Source organism: Mirounga angustirostris, unplaced genomic scaffold, assembly GCF_029215605.1.
Source record: "Mirounga angustirostris isolate CCGP_5_RB_7025 unplaced genomic scaffold, mMirAng1.0.hap1 SCAF_14, whole genome shotgun sequence".
NCBI classification, from domain to species: Eukaryota; Metazoa; Chordata; class Mammalia; order Carnivora; family Phocidae; genus Mirounga; species Mirounga angustirostris.
Window position 1 is genome coordinate 60,154,201 of NW_026991722.1, and position 12,370 is coordinate 60,166,570.

General features: G+C 39.3%; 2 protein-coding genes across 5 annotated transcripts in view; one reads left to right on the forward strand and one right to left on the reverse strand.

The window, feature by feature from the left end:
* Positions 1–8,485, reverse strand: part of RNMT (RNA guanine-7 methyltransferase) — a 111,190-nt gene extending 102,705 nt beyond the window's left edge. The window contains exons 1-3 of one of the 2 annotated variants that reach the window (XM_064577935.1): positions 8,357–8,485; positions 5,318–5,779; positions 3,818–3,953 (exon numbers count right to left, since the gene is read on the reverse strand). In XM_064577935.1, the coding sequence (XP_064434005.1) occupies positions 3,818–3,953; positions 5,318–5,737 (556 nt within the window). In that variant the 5' untranslated portion in view covers positions 5,738–5,779; positions 8,357–8,485. The remainder of the gene's footprint in view (positions 1–3,817; positions 3,954–5,317; positions 5,780–8,356) is intronic. The other variant, XM_045887046.3, reaches the window with a different exon arrangement.
* Positions 8,486–8,537: 52 nt separating this feature from the next.
* The window catches only part of FAM210A (family with sequence similarity 210 member A), a 39,835-nt gene continuing 36,002 nt past the window's right edge, over positions 8,538–12,370 (forward strand). Inside the window, exons 1-2 of one of the 3 annotated variants that reach the window (XM_054510368.2) lie at positions 8,538–8,762; positions 11,673–11,731. The gene's annotated coding sequence lies outside the window, so the exon portion shown is untranslated. The remainder of the gene's footprint in view (positions 8,763–11,672; positions 11,732–12,370) is intronic. The other 2 variants (XM_064577938.1, XM_045887047.3) reach the window with 2 other exon arrangements.

Sequence of the window (12,370 nt, forward strand, 5' to 3'; positions counted from 1 at the left end):
CTAAGAGTTAGTTGACCTGATCCTCTAGCATTATAAAGAGTCTATGTCTGATATTTTAGAAAGTTCAGACAGGTTTTTGAAGGCTACTTTTAGAATCTGACTCAACAATGAATAGCAGACATTTTAAATTCTAATTAATACAAGAAGACTCAACACTTGTTCATAAGAAAAAAAAAATTACTCATAATTTTTGTAGTTTTCTCTTTCTAAAAACTAAACATTTAGCTTATAATATACCTAACTAAATCAAAATAATTATGGGATCATAAGATTGCTTGACTTTTATAAAACATGTCAGGCTTACCACCAAAACCAATACAAGAACTGGTCCAAAAAATATACATACCTCTTAATTTTACTGTGACCAAAATTCTTAAACACTCTAAAATAAAAAATGAAATCTTTCATCCCAATCTAACAATCACATTAATAAGCAACGAATAGTATCATAGGACTCCATACATCAATAGCCAAATGGTTCAAATATTAGTTAAAGGCGTATTAGTATTCTTAGACAATTGAAGTATTCAGCAATTCTAAAACCTGATACAATACTGAATCGTAGATCTACTCTTCCCGTCTTTATTACTCTGAGTTTAACACTTCCTATTTCATGTGTGTACTATTTTGACTGCTAAAATATTCACAGTGAGCCTAGGTGGCTCAGTTAGTTAAACGTCTGCATTCAGCTCAGGTCATGATCTTGGGGTCTTGGGATCCAGACCTGCGTCGAGCTTCCTGCTTAGCGGGAAGTCTGTTTCTCCCTCTCCCTCTGCCCTCCACCCCTGCCCCGACTCATGCTCTCTTTCTCTCTTAAAATAAAGAAAATCTAAAAAAAAAAAAAATTCTGTATGACTGCCTTTCACTGTCCATAGGATCTTAAAGTAATTTCAACAGAAGCACAAGTGTTCTATATTTAACATTCTGCTATGAATCTTAAAAAAAACAGTTTAACCGAAGTTCCCGAGTGGCTCAGTTGGTTAAGTGGCCAACTCTTGATTTCGGCTCAGGTCATAATCTAGGGTCCTAGAATCGAGCCCCACGTCAGTCTCCATGCTCAGTGGGGGATCTCTTGAGGATTCTCTCCCTCTGCCCCTCCCCCCACCCATGTGAGTGCACACATGTACTCTTTCTAAAATAAATAAATCTTTAAAAAAAAAAAACAGCATAACAAATAATATGGAGTAAAAGAACATTGTAAAATCTCTTTATTTCCACACAGTAAGACTAGTAAGAGGGAAAATCATGAAACATTATTCAAAGATATATTTATCACATTCAAGAATAGTACTCAAGTAGTTACTAAGCTGTAAGTACCAACAAGAAAGAGAAAATGAATGACAAAGAATGGACACTGAGAAGAGAAAGGGAAAAAAAGCCAGAGAGGGAGGCTGGCACAGACCACACCAATTACATGAGGACCAGAAAGACAGGTGCAGATAGCAAAGCACCCATTAAGAGAGTTGCTGGAACAGCTGAAGGAGGAAAGAATAGCACAAATATGTGGAGAGAAAAATTTTTTGCTAAGTCTGACTTAAGACTTTTTAAAATTGATCTGTTACCCTGATTATAAAAATAATACAACTAATGATGTGAAAAATATGGTTGAACTTAAAATATTTATTCAATGAATAAACACATGAATAAATGACCCATCAGAAAAAACACCCTAGGGGCGCCTGGGTGGCTCAGTCGTTAAGCGTCTGCCTTCGGCTCGGGTCATGATCCCAGGATCCTGGGATCGAGCCCCGCATCGGGCTCCCTGCTCGGCCAGGAGCCTGCTTCTCCCTCTCCCACTCCCCCTGCTTGTGTTCCCTCTCTAGCTGTCTCTCTCTCTCTCTCTGTCAAATAAATAAAATAAAATCTTTAAAAAAAAAAAAAAAGAAAAAACACCCTAGAAGTTATCTGTATTACTGAGGATGATGAGGAAAAGAAATAAACAAAAAGAAATTAGGACTAGGGTCCACAGATTACCTAAGAAGTATAGACTAAAAATGCCATAATACTAACCCTTAAAAGTAAAAGGGGAGGGGTTGACAAGCCAACATTCAATTACCCTAGCTGAAAACTAGCAGAGACAAATAAATCATATTTCTGTAATAAAACATGAATATTAAAAAGTGAGACAGAAAATATTAATATGTGTTCGAAATAATGAACCTAGTTCCCACTCCCTATACTATTCAGAATGAATAATGTATCTTTAAAAATTAGTCAATTATTGGGGCGCCTGGGTAGCTCAGTCAATTAAGCATCCAACTCGATTTCGGCTCAGGTCATGGTCTCAGGGTGGAGGGATCAAGCCCTGTGTGAGGCTCTGCACTCAGCAGGGAGTCTGCTTGAGATTCTCCTTCCCTCTGCCCCTCCCATTCGTGCTCTCTCTTTTCTCTCACTCTTGCTCTAAAATAAATAAATAAATCTTAAAAAAAAAAAAAGGCAAATTATTAGGGCGCCTGGCTGGCTCAGTCTGCAGAGCATGTGACTCTTCATTTCGGTGTTTTAAGTTCAAGCCCTATATTGGGTATAGAGATTATTTTTTAAAAATCTTTAAAAAAAATAAGTAAAATAAAAATTAGTAAATTATCATCAAAACTAGTAGAAAGCACCCATAACTAGCACTTTATTCTTTCTAGTGTAATCCCAAAAGCATTTTTATTCTGAGGCTGACTTTTAAAAAAACAAAACAACCCAAAATCTTACTGTGAAAAACTTCAAAACCCACTGGCTTTTAAAAATTCTCTAAACTCGGGACGCCTGGGTGGCTCAGTCGTTAAGCATCTGCCTTCCGCTCAGGTCCCACAAGGGCCTCCGTGCTCAGTGAGGAGCCTGCTTCCCCCTCTGCCTGCTGCTCCCCCTGTTTGTGCTTTCTCTGACAAATAAATAGAATCTAAAAAATAAAAAAAGAAAAATTCTCTAAACTCACATAAGGAATACGACTACTTAATATACTAGATATACAGAGCAATAAATATATTCTGAATCATATTTCCACCACTGATTTCCATTTTAATTTTAAAGATGAGTTTCCATAAATAAAATGTTGGCTCCAGGGCGCCTGGGTGGCTCAGTTGGTTGAGCGACTGCCTTCGGCTCAGGTCATGATCCTGGAGTCCCGGGATCGAGTTCCACATCGGGCTCCCTGCTCGGCAGGGAGTCTGCTTCTCCCTCTGACCCTCCCCCCTCTCATGTGCTCTCTCTCTCTCTCTCATTCTCTCTCTCAAATAAATAAATAAAAAATCTTTAAAAAAAAAAAAATAAATAAAATGTTGGCTCCAAAAAGTTGAATGTCTTCAGCAAGCCTCAAAGTAAACTTTTATTTCTCCCTAGACACTTTACAAGAAAAACAAGTTCAATGAAAAATCACCACATGACCTTTTGACTCATTAAAGGCCTAGAGATGAAAAATCATGACACTGCCCATTTTCTTGACTTAATAGAAGCTGAATACTTAATCCAACATTATGTCACTGTTCCAAAACTATTAGAGTAAAATAGAATAATTACTTAATAGCACTAGATAATCTTAAGTATAAAAGGAGCACACTGCCTTTTGAAAGCCTAATTAACTTATGAACTTGATATCAATTAAACTCTCATAAATATCTTATGTAGTCCAAAAGTAAATATGAAAAGAATTATCTTGAAGGTCTAGTTTTAATTTTTGCTCCCGTTTTACGAAGTCAAAACTTGATAATTAAGTGAATAGGAATTAAAGACTTAATAGTTTAACATATGAATAATCATTTGGGGGAAAAAAATGAAACATAAGCTGAAATAAAAAACTCCAAACTATAAATCAAAAATCAATCAATCATACCAATGAGGACGCTTTTCATCCAATTATTAAAGTTTCTTAGGTAAAAAATACGACTTTGGCTACGCTTCTCCAAACCAACTTCTTGTAGTTCATTATAGTGGGCAGCCACTGCTGAACTATGTCCCTCTTCTAAGTTCTGAAAATAAGAGAATGGAACAAAATTAAGGATCAGAACATGGCAAAAATAAGCCTAAAAGAGCATCTGACCTATACAAGGATAAAATACTAATGAAATCGGTAAACTTTAATAAGGAATGGCATTGATGACAGAAATCCTACTAATTATAATCACACGTAAGATTTGTTCTCCCTGTTCCCTATTTTTAAAAACATCTCTTGGTTTAAAATTTTCATCTCAATCTTTCATCTGTATAATTTTGGTGTCAATGTCTTAATAAAACCAGTACTCTTCCAGAGTTCTGATTTATTCAATTCAATAAATGTCAGTCAGTGCATTGGGTTCCTAGAAGAGAATAAAATAGGAATAAGTTATATTATTATATAAAATTGATGTAAGCATTAAATGAGAAAACACACACAAAGGAATTAGAACTCATTAAGGTATGGTCAGGGTCAATGTTTTTTGTTTTGTTTTTTCTTATAATCTATTCCAACAGTTTCCATTTGTGCTACCGACCTAAGACACCAAGCATTCTGCAAAAATGCCACGGTAGGTAAAGGGCTTCAAATTCCCACACTTCTCTGTTCAACCGAAGTGCTTCATCTTTTACCCATCTTACATATCAGGTTTAATATTTTTACTTGGAAAAAAGGGTTCTGCTGCTAGTAAAGTTTGAAACTGTGTGTATAATACAAGCTCCTCTCTGTTACAAGGATTCACACCCTACCAATGACAAAAGCCTGGCCTAACACTTTACTCTTCAGGACTGATGCCAGAATTTTTACTCATTCACTTAAGCACTCCTTCTATCCAAATTCATATTCTGCCTCAGATTCCTTCGTAATATGGTATCGCCAGATGAAAATAACTTGCTGTCCCTTGTTCTGTACTCTCTATCCTAAATATTATGTATGGCTTAAAATTGTATGTAACTACCCCAATGAGAAACTGGAAACAATATAGTTAAAGGAATCACATTAAAGCTGGGTGTAATGTTGAAATTTATCTTTGAAGTCATAATCTTTATTATTTCTGACATAAGAAAGTGATGAACACATAATAAAAAAGGAAAAAAAGTGTATCAACTGGAACTTACACCTGTTGTTTTCAAAACACTGAAGAAAAGCAAACTATAAAAACTAGCTTTCAAGTTTTTAGTCAAATAAGAGTTCTTAAATAAAAATTATCTGGATTAGCAGAAGTTTCACCTAAATAAAAGCAACTAAATTGCAAGAGTTAAAAACTTACTCTATCTTAAGACATTATCTATTACAAATAGAACATTCTTTAGGTTTAAGATTACGTAAAAAACATTATTTCACAACTCCACATTTCAATGACACATTCCATTAGGAATAAAAAAGATACACTCAACATACTTTTTGCTTTTCAGGAACATCTTCAAGTTCTATTTTTCTCTTTTTCTGTGTGCCATCTCCAGTAGAAGGTTCATCTTTTGGAAAATCATCAGTTTCCATTCTTCTTTTCCTTGAAATGCCTTCATCATCACCAGAACCTTTTTCCTCTGAGACAATTTCAGCATCAAGTTTTCTTTTCTTGGTTGGAGTATCCTCCCCACAACTAGAACTTTCCTTTATAAGATCATCTTCAAATTCCATTTTTCTCTTTTTTGGTGTGTCTACTTGTCCACAGATAGGAGCCTTTTCAGAGAGCCCAGTCCCAGGAGTGGTTGTGTTTTCATTAATACTGAATGAAGACTCTGTTTCCAAATCTATTGATGCTTTTGCCTCTTCAAGAGTGATCTTTTCACACTCCTCTGCTTTTGCAGAATTTTCCATTTTTGATTACTTAAATAGATGGTAAAACTTCATGAACTAACACTGGAATGGCAAAAATTTGATGTTACTTGTAAACACTAATGCTGAAACTTCAAAACAATTTTAACCAGAAGCTAGCCATTTAATTTCAGTAATCAACTACGAGTTTAAAAAAATCTCATTATAGAGAGAATACTGAAAACATTAACTGCATACATTACAGATGAATCTCTGAATATGCTAATATGGAAGTACTAATTATAATCCCTAAACACACACAGCGATCCTATCCATAAAGGTCATTACTGGCGTTGAAACTGACAAATGAGGTGGGGTGGAGGGGGGTATTACACTAGCACTAGTTCCATTTCTTTTTTTTTAAGATTTTATTTATTTATCTGAGAGAGACACAGCGAGAGAGGGAACACAAGCAGGGGGTGTGGAGAGGGGAAAAGCAGGCCTCCCGCGGAACAGGGAGCCCGATGCGAGGCTCGATCCCAGGACCCTGGGATCATGACCCGAGCTGAAGGCAGACGACTGAGCCACCCAGGCACCCTGCACTAGTTCCATTTCTATTCTGACCCTTACTTTATAGCCTTGGTTCCAGGATTGTGAGCTGGACACCATAACAAACTTGTACAGGCACAGCAGGATATTTTAAAATTTTAAGGGAAACCCTGATATCTGACATCTGGAAGATACCACAAATACAGCTTCAAATAGAGCACAGTTTCAACGGAGTAGATTACACTACATTCCTTTCAATGATACCGGAACTTTGCAAAGCTGAGATTTTGGTGGCACCACAGGAAATCAGTGTGAAACAGGAAATGAAGTTGGCAACGTCAAATCTGATTTCAAAGCTTGAGAAATTGTACAGTACCCAACAGGTGTACACATCCCATTAGCAAGCCCTCACGGTTAACTAAGAATTAAACACAAACATTATTTTTTCCTTTCAACTTGTGTATTATTTTTTAAATAAAGTTATTAAGACATAAATACTAAATTCTTTGGACTAAACTATTTATTAAGTGGAACCTGTTGGGTATTTCTTCTGACCTAATGATGCTTGGAAAAAAAAAAAATTCAGAGACTAAGGGCACCAAGAACAGAAGTCTGGGAACCTACAGTTAACTTCTGGAATCCTTATTTCATAATGAGCCAGAATTAGAAAGTGAAGACAGTAGAAACAGCTTTGGACAAGAAATTTCAAGACCCAGTCTGCAACTTAATGACTATTAAGTCTCCTTCAAATGTTCATAGGCCTATGTGTAAAACGGAAGGGAGAGAGAAATAAGTGAACTATGGGACAGGAACTTATTAAGTCGTTTGACAATTTTACTATACTCCTACTACAGAGGATCTCAATAAGGCACTATGTGGTTAGTCTTCAAGAAGCTTACAATCTATATACCACTTCTAAAATGTTAGGCTGTATTAGTCAAACCAAATGGAGAAGGGAGAGCAAAAGTCCAAAAATTGGTGAGATTCAGCAAATTCAAAACCTGAAACTTATGAAGAGGTGGGGGTAAAGTCTTTTGAATGAAGAAATAGAATAAGAAATGAAGTTGCTTAAGGGAATGGGTAAAAACAAGTCACTATAAACCAGGAAGGGTTTCAAGGGATATTAGCTTTCACTACCCAAGGTGTAGGTAACAAAATACCAAGACGTGCCAAACTAGGAAGAACTGAATCGGGGCGGGGGGGGGGGGACCCAGAAATTTAATTTTCAGAATAGCAGTTTAAAATGATTATGTAATAATACTGGCCACCGAATTATCAAATGTCTAGACAACTCTATTACCACAGATGGGATGTCATAAAAAACATAACCGATTCTCAGAATAAACCTCACAGAATTTAAAGGACCGCAGAAATGGGTAACAAAGATAAAAACGGGGCATCAAAGTGCAATAATGAAGAACTCCAAACTAAAGAGAGTTGCCCCTCAGAATCCTCGAGGAAGGAGCTTAGAGTAATGATTAAACTGACACAGAGATGGTAATACATTAAATATCCAAATAGGCATGTCGACCTGGCTTTCCAGTCACACCTCTGAGGCAGGCCCCGTCTCCATTTCAGTTTCTTCAAAGAACGACCGAGCCCTAGGACCCCCAGGCTTAACCTCAAGCAGGATAACCTCTACACCCTGACCCGCCAGCTAAACAGGGGTCAACTCGGGAGGCCTAAGAGGACGCAACAGAGGCGAGAAGGGAAATCTTCAGCCAAGATCACCCTCTTCCGTCATTGGCGCGGCCTAGCTCTCACTAAACCTCCGGCTCACGTTTCCGATCCGCCACTCAAGACTCAAGACAACACAGACGCTTCTTCGGATCCGACAATCCCTCCCCCAGCCTGCCTTCTCAGCACCGCTGAGGTGCGGCCTGAGACAGCTCTTAGGGCTGCTCCAGACCCCGGCTCACTCGGTCTGAATGAGCAACAGAGCCCGCCGACTCCCACAAGTACTGCCCACTTAGCTTCGGGTTGGGTGCACAATAAACCTCGAGCGACCGGTACTGAAGGAACAGGACTAGCGCGAAGTGAGCCCATGATAGGAGTTGGAGTGCCCCTTCTATCGCGACGGCGACGGAGGGGCTAAAGACAAAGAATGGCCAGAGTTCCAGACTCCACACTTACCGACACAGCCATCCACGGTACTGTTTGCGGAAGCGGCGGTCGGCGCCACGCGTGTGTTGTTACGCCACTTCCGGGGAGTGGACGGGTCACGTGTCTCCACTCTCGGCTGCGAGTGGAGGGTCTCTCGACCTTCGCGCCGGAACTACGAGTCCCGTCGTGCTGCGCGCGGGGGGCCCGCTGAGGGACGCGCGGAGCCGCAAGGGCAGTGGCAAGCACGTTGTTAGTGGGCGCGGCTGGCGGGTCAGGGGGTGCCGGCGGTGGCGGGGGGCAGCGAGTGTTCGCCTGAGACCCGTGAGTTCCGGCACCCTGACCCACGCTCGATCAGGTCACTCTGCTGAGTGAGCATCAGAAGAGCTGTCTTTCGGCCTGTGCGGCGAGAAACGGCGTGGCCTCGATTTTCTAAGAGGTAGCGAAGGCCCAAGACCTCTAAGGAACTGCGCGGGGGGGAGAGGGGGTGGAGAAGTCGAGAGGGCACCTTCAACCCGGTGCACGTTGGGGAGCAGAACCAGGGCGCGAACCCGACACATGCCCCGCGCCCACCGCTGCTCAGGCTACGCCGGGGAATCCGTCTGCGGGGCTGGGGTTCTCCAGACTCGCCCGCCCGCCACCCCTGGCAGCCGAAAGAGGTCACCCCCGCCCTTCTCTGGCAGGCCTGTGCCTCGGCAAATACTGTTTGGGGGACTGTTTTTCAGCTTTCTGCTTTGTAGCCCTTCACCCTCTGCTCTTCCCTACGTCAGAAGATGGCTGAGGAGGGTCTTGGGAGCCCCCGCCCTGGGAGTTGTTTTAAAATTGAGCAACATCTTACTTCTTAGGAACTGACAGGTCATTCTTTATTGCTGTATTTGGGAATCCCTGCCATACCTCCCTTCAAGAAGGCCATTCTCATCTATCAGATTCTGGAGAGAGGGGGCAGCCCATCACTATTCTTGAGAAACGCTATAGTAGTAGTATTCTGTGTTGGCTGGACTTTGGTATGGGATGGTTGGGGGAGAAAACGCACTTTGTCCATCCCCTCAGATTTACACTAGAGAGTCCAAGGCGTTTACTCTACTGAAACTCGGAAGCTCCATAGTTCAGGCCTTTCATCGCGAGACATAGGGTCGGAACTGTATCTGTGAACTAAGGTTATTGATGAGTTACGTTTTAACGTTGTTGTGCCTCAGCGCCTCTCCACCTTCATGGCGTAAAAACAGCGTGATTAGATTTACAGTTTCATTTTGAATTCTTTACCAAAATTGATCCCATTAAAAGCAGTTTTGAAAACGTAAGTTTTACTGGCCTTCCTACTTCTCAGTAGGTAGTTATATTAATGCGACTTCGCGTTGGGAATGGCAACATTTGCAGCCTGTAGTTTACAATCAAGTCACTTCCAAATTGTGGGAATTAACCTTTCTGAGGTTCTTGACCCTTTATAACTTTGGACCAAGAATGAGGCCTATTTTTAACAAATGAGGATGAGCCATCAATTTCAGATGACTGTGCCTGTACTTTTTATTAAATGCAATGAGCTGTGTTGAGAATTAATTTCAGTTCATGAATATTGACAACTGCAAAGGTATAGGTCCTAGAGATTGAATGTACTATATACGTATCTATCCACTAGAACTAAGCAATGACGTAGCACGTATTTGCTGGTTCTGATGCTAAGGTTTCTTGAGATAATTGCTGTGGTAATTTTAGGAAAAATGAATCTAATTTTGACTTTTTAAGAAATTTTTTCATTAAATTAAAAGCTTCTTAACTATGTGTTTATATAAACTCCACCATGAATTAATATCATGCATGAGATATATAGAGATCACATCTTACGATTTTTCTCAAACTTAACTGAAAGTCATGCAATTTGAGTTGAGAATAGAAGAACTCTTGAATGTAGTAGTAATGGAAGGAGTGAATGGGCTAGATAAAATTGTTTTAAAATTACTGTTGATGTTATTTTTCCCCATTATTCCTTGAGTAATATCTGGTTTTCTGAAAATTGAAGTAAAATAATAGCTAATATTTTGGTACCTTCTATGTGCCAGACTAAGTGCTTTACATATTGGAACTCATTTAATTTTTATGTAATCCAGTGGGGTCGTTGCTATTATTATTATTATTATTTTAAAGATGAGGGTTAAGTAACTTGGCCAAAGTCAAGCAGCTGGGAAGTAGTGAACTAGGATTTGGACCAAGGCAGGCTGACTCCAGAGACCAGAATCTATGCTAATAATGAAATAGTGCCTGCTGGAAGACCAGCCTCAGAACTGGAAGTTGGCGGCCATATAATAGATTTTCAGAAAATTTTTTGATACTTCCTGATGCTTGGGTTATTATGTTCAGAGAGAAAATAACTCGATAAAGATGATACCGTGCTAGAATGTGAGTTCCAACAAGGCAAGGATCATCATTTTGTTCAGTGAGTGCCTTGAACAGTGCCTGGGATACCTGGGTGCTTAATGAATGAATTGCCAAGAAAAGTTTTAAAAATTCTTTTTTTTTTTTTAAAGGACATAGAGAATTTATTTCAATCCATTTATAAGATTTCTTTATGCACTGTTTTGATTATATGGCTCATTATTCACCCAGCCTGCTTTGGATTCTCCTGGTTTGGATTATACTTTTGTCAGTGAGAGAAAATGGAGTAGTAACTTGCAAGTTTTCTAGTTAAAGTAAAGGTAAGCAACAGAATCAGTAGACACCATCCCTCTTTTTATGTCATTAGTTTCCAAAGTGACAGCACTCAGAAGTGTAATTTTAAAGTGTGATTTCTGTTGTGCAGTTGAAAATCACATTTTTTAAACATAAAGATTTTTTAAATGTAGATACAATCTCATAGCTTCCTAAGCATGATGGTATTCTTGGAGGTAGGAGAGGTGGTTTATGGAAGGTTTGTTTCTCCAGTCTTGGAGGAAGGACTGTTCCTCCAGTCCACTCACCAAAGTGGTCCTCCTGGAATTTTACTGCCTTTTTGGAGCACATAAGGTATTCTTGGTCAAAAAGTTTTTGGTATAGTTGAAAGTAAGGTTTAGTTGGGAAATCTAACTTCACTATGTGTGATGGTTAGTTTTATATGTCAACTGGACTAGGCTATACTGCGTAGCTATTTAATCAAACACTAATCTAGGTGTTGTGATGGTGTTATAAGATGTGGTTAACATCTGCAATCAGTTTGCTTTAAGTAATGGAGATTACCCTCAATAATGTGAGTGGGCCTCATCCAATCAATTGAAGGCCTGAATTTTAAGCTGAAGTGTCTCAAGAAGAAAAAATCCTCAAGCCTATAGCGTTGATTTCTGCCAGTTTCTAACCTGCAGATCTGCCCTACACGTTTCAGAGTTGCTGGCCCCCTGATTTTGTGAGCCAACTCCTTAAAATAAATCTGTATCTATTTAGGTAAGTAATCAAATAATAGATTTCTAATACATAGAAATAAATATCCATTTACCTAAATATAGATCAACCTAAAGACAGATTGAGATATATGTATATATTTTTTCCTGTTGGCTTTGTATCTCTGAAGAAACTTGTCTGATTCAGAGTTTGGTGCTCAGAGTGGTTCTAGAGGAACAGATTCTCAAAGATTAGTTTTCTGAATTGGTTATGGTGTTCTTGGAATTGGTTCCCTAATCAGATTAGATTTAAAGGCACTAATTAATGACTATTTCCAGTGGTGAAAAGGGCGCTGATAACCCATGATATGATGTGGCAATAGAGATAGGCAAAATGCAGAACATTACCATCTTATGCCAAGTATTTATAAAAGATAAGGTTCTTGATGGGATGATCACATATTTGATGACTTAAAACATTTTGTCGAATTAACAAGTGTAATTAGACTGACTGGTTGCTGACTGCTTGCTGCTAACTATGCTGGAGAAAGCGGAAAGAAAAGGATGAGCTCAGGTCTTCAGATTCCCAGCTCAAGCTCTGCGTCAATAACCTGAAAGTCTTTATGTCTGCCCTAAAGAAACTCATCTCCTGTAGATGCAGAGCTGAGATTGCTGAAAACCAAACCCAGAGTCTCATCCTGCA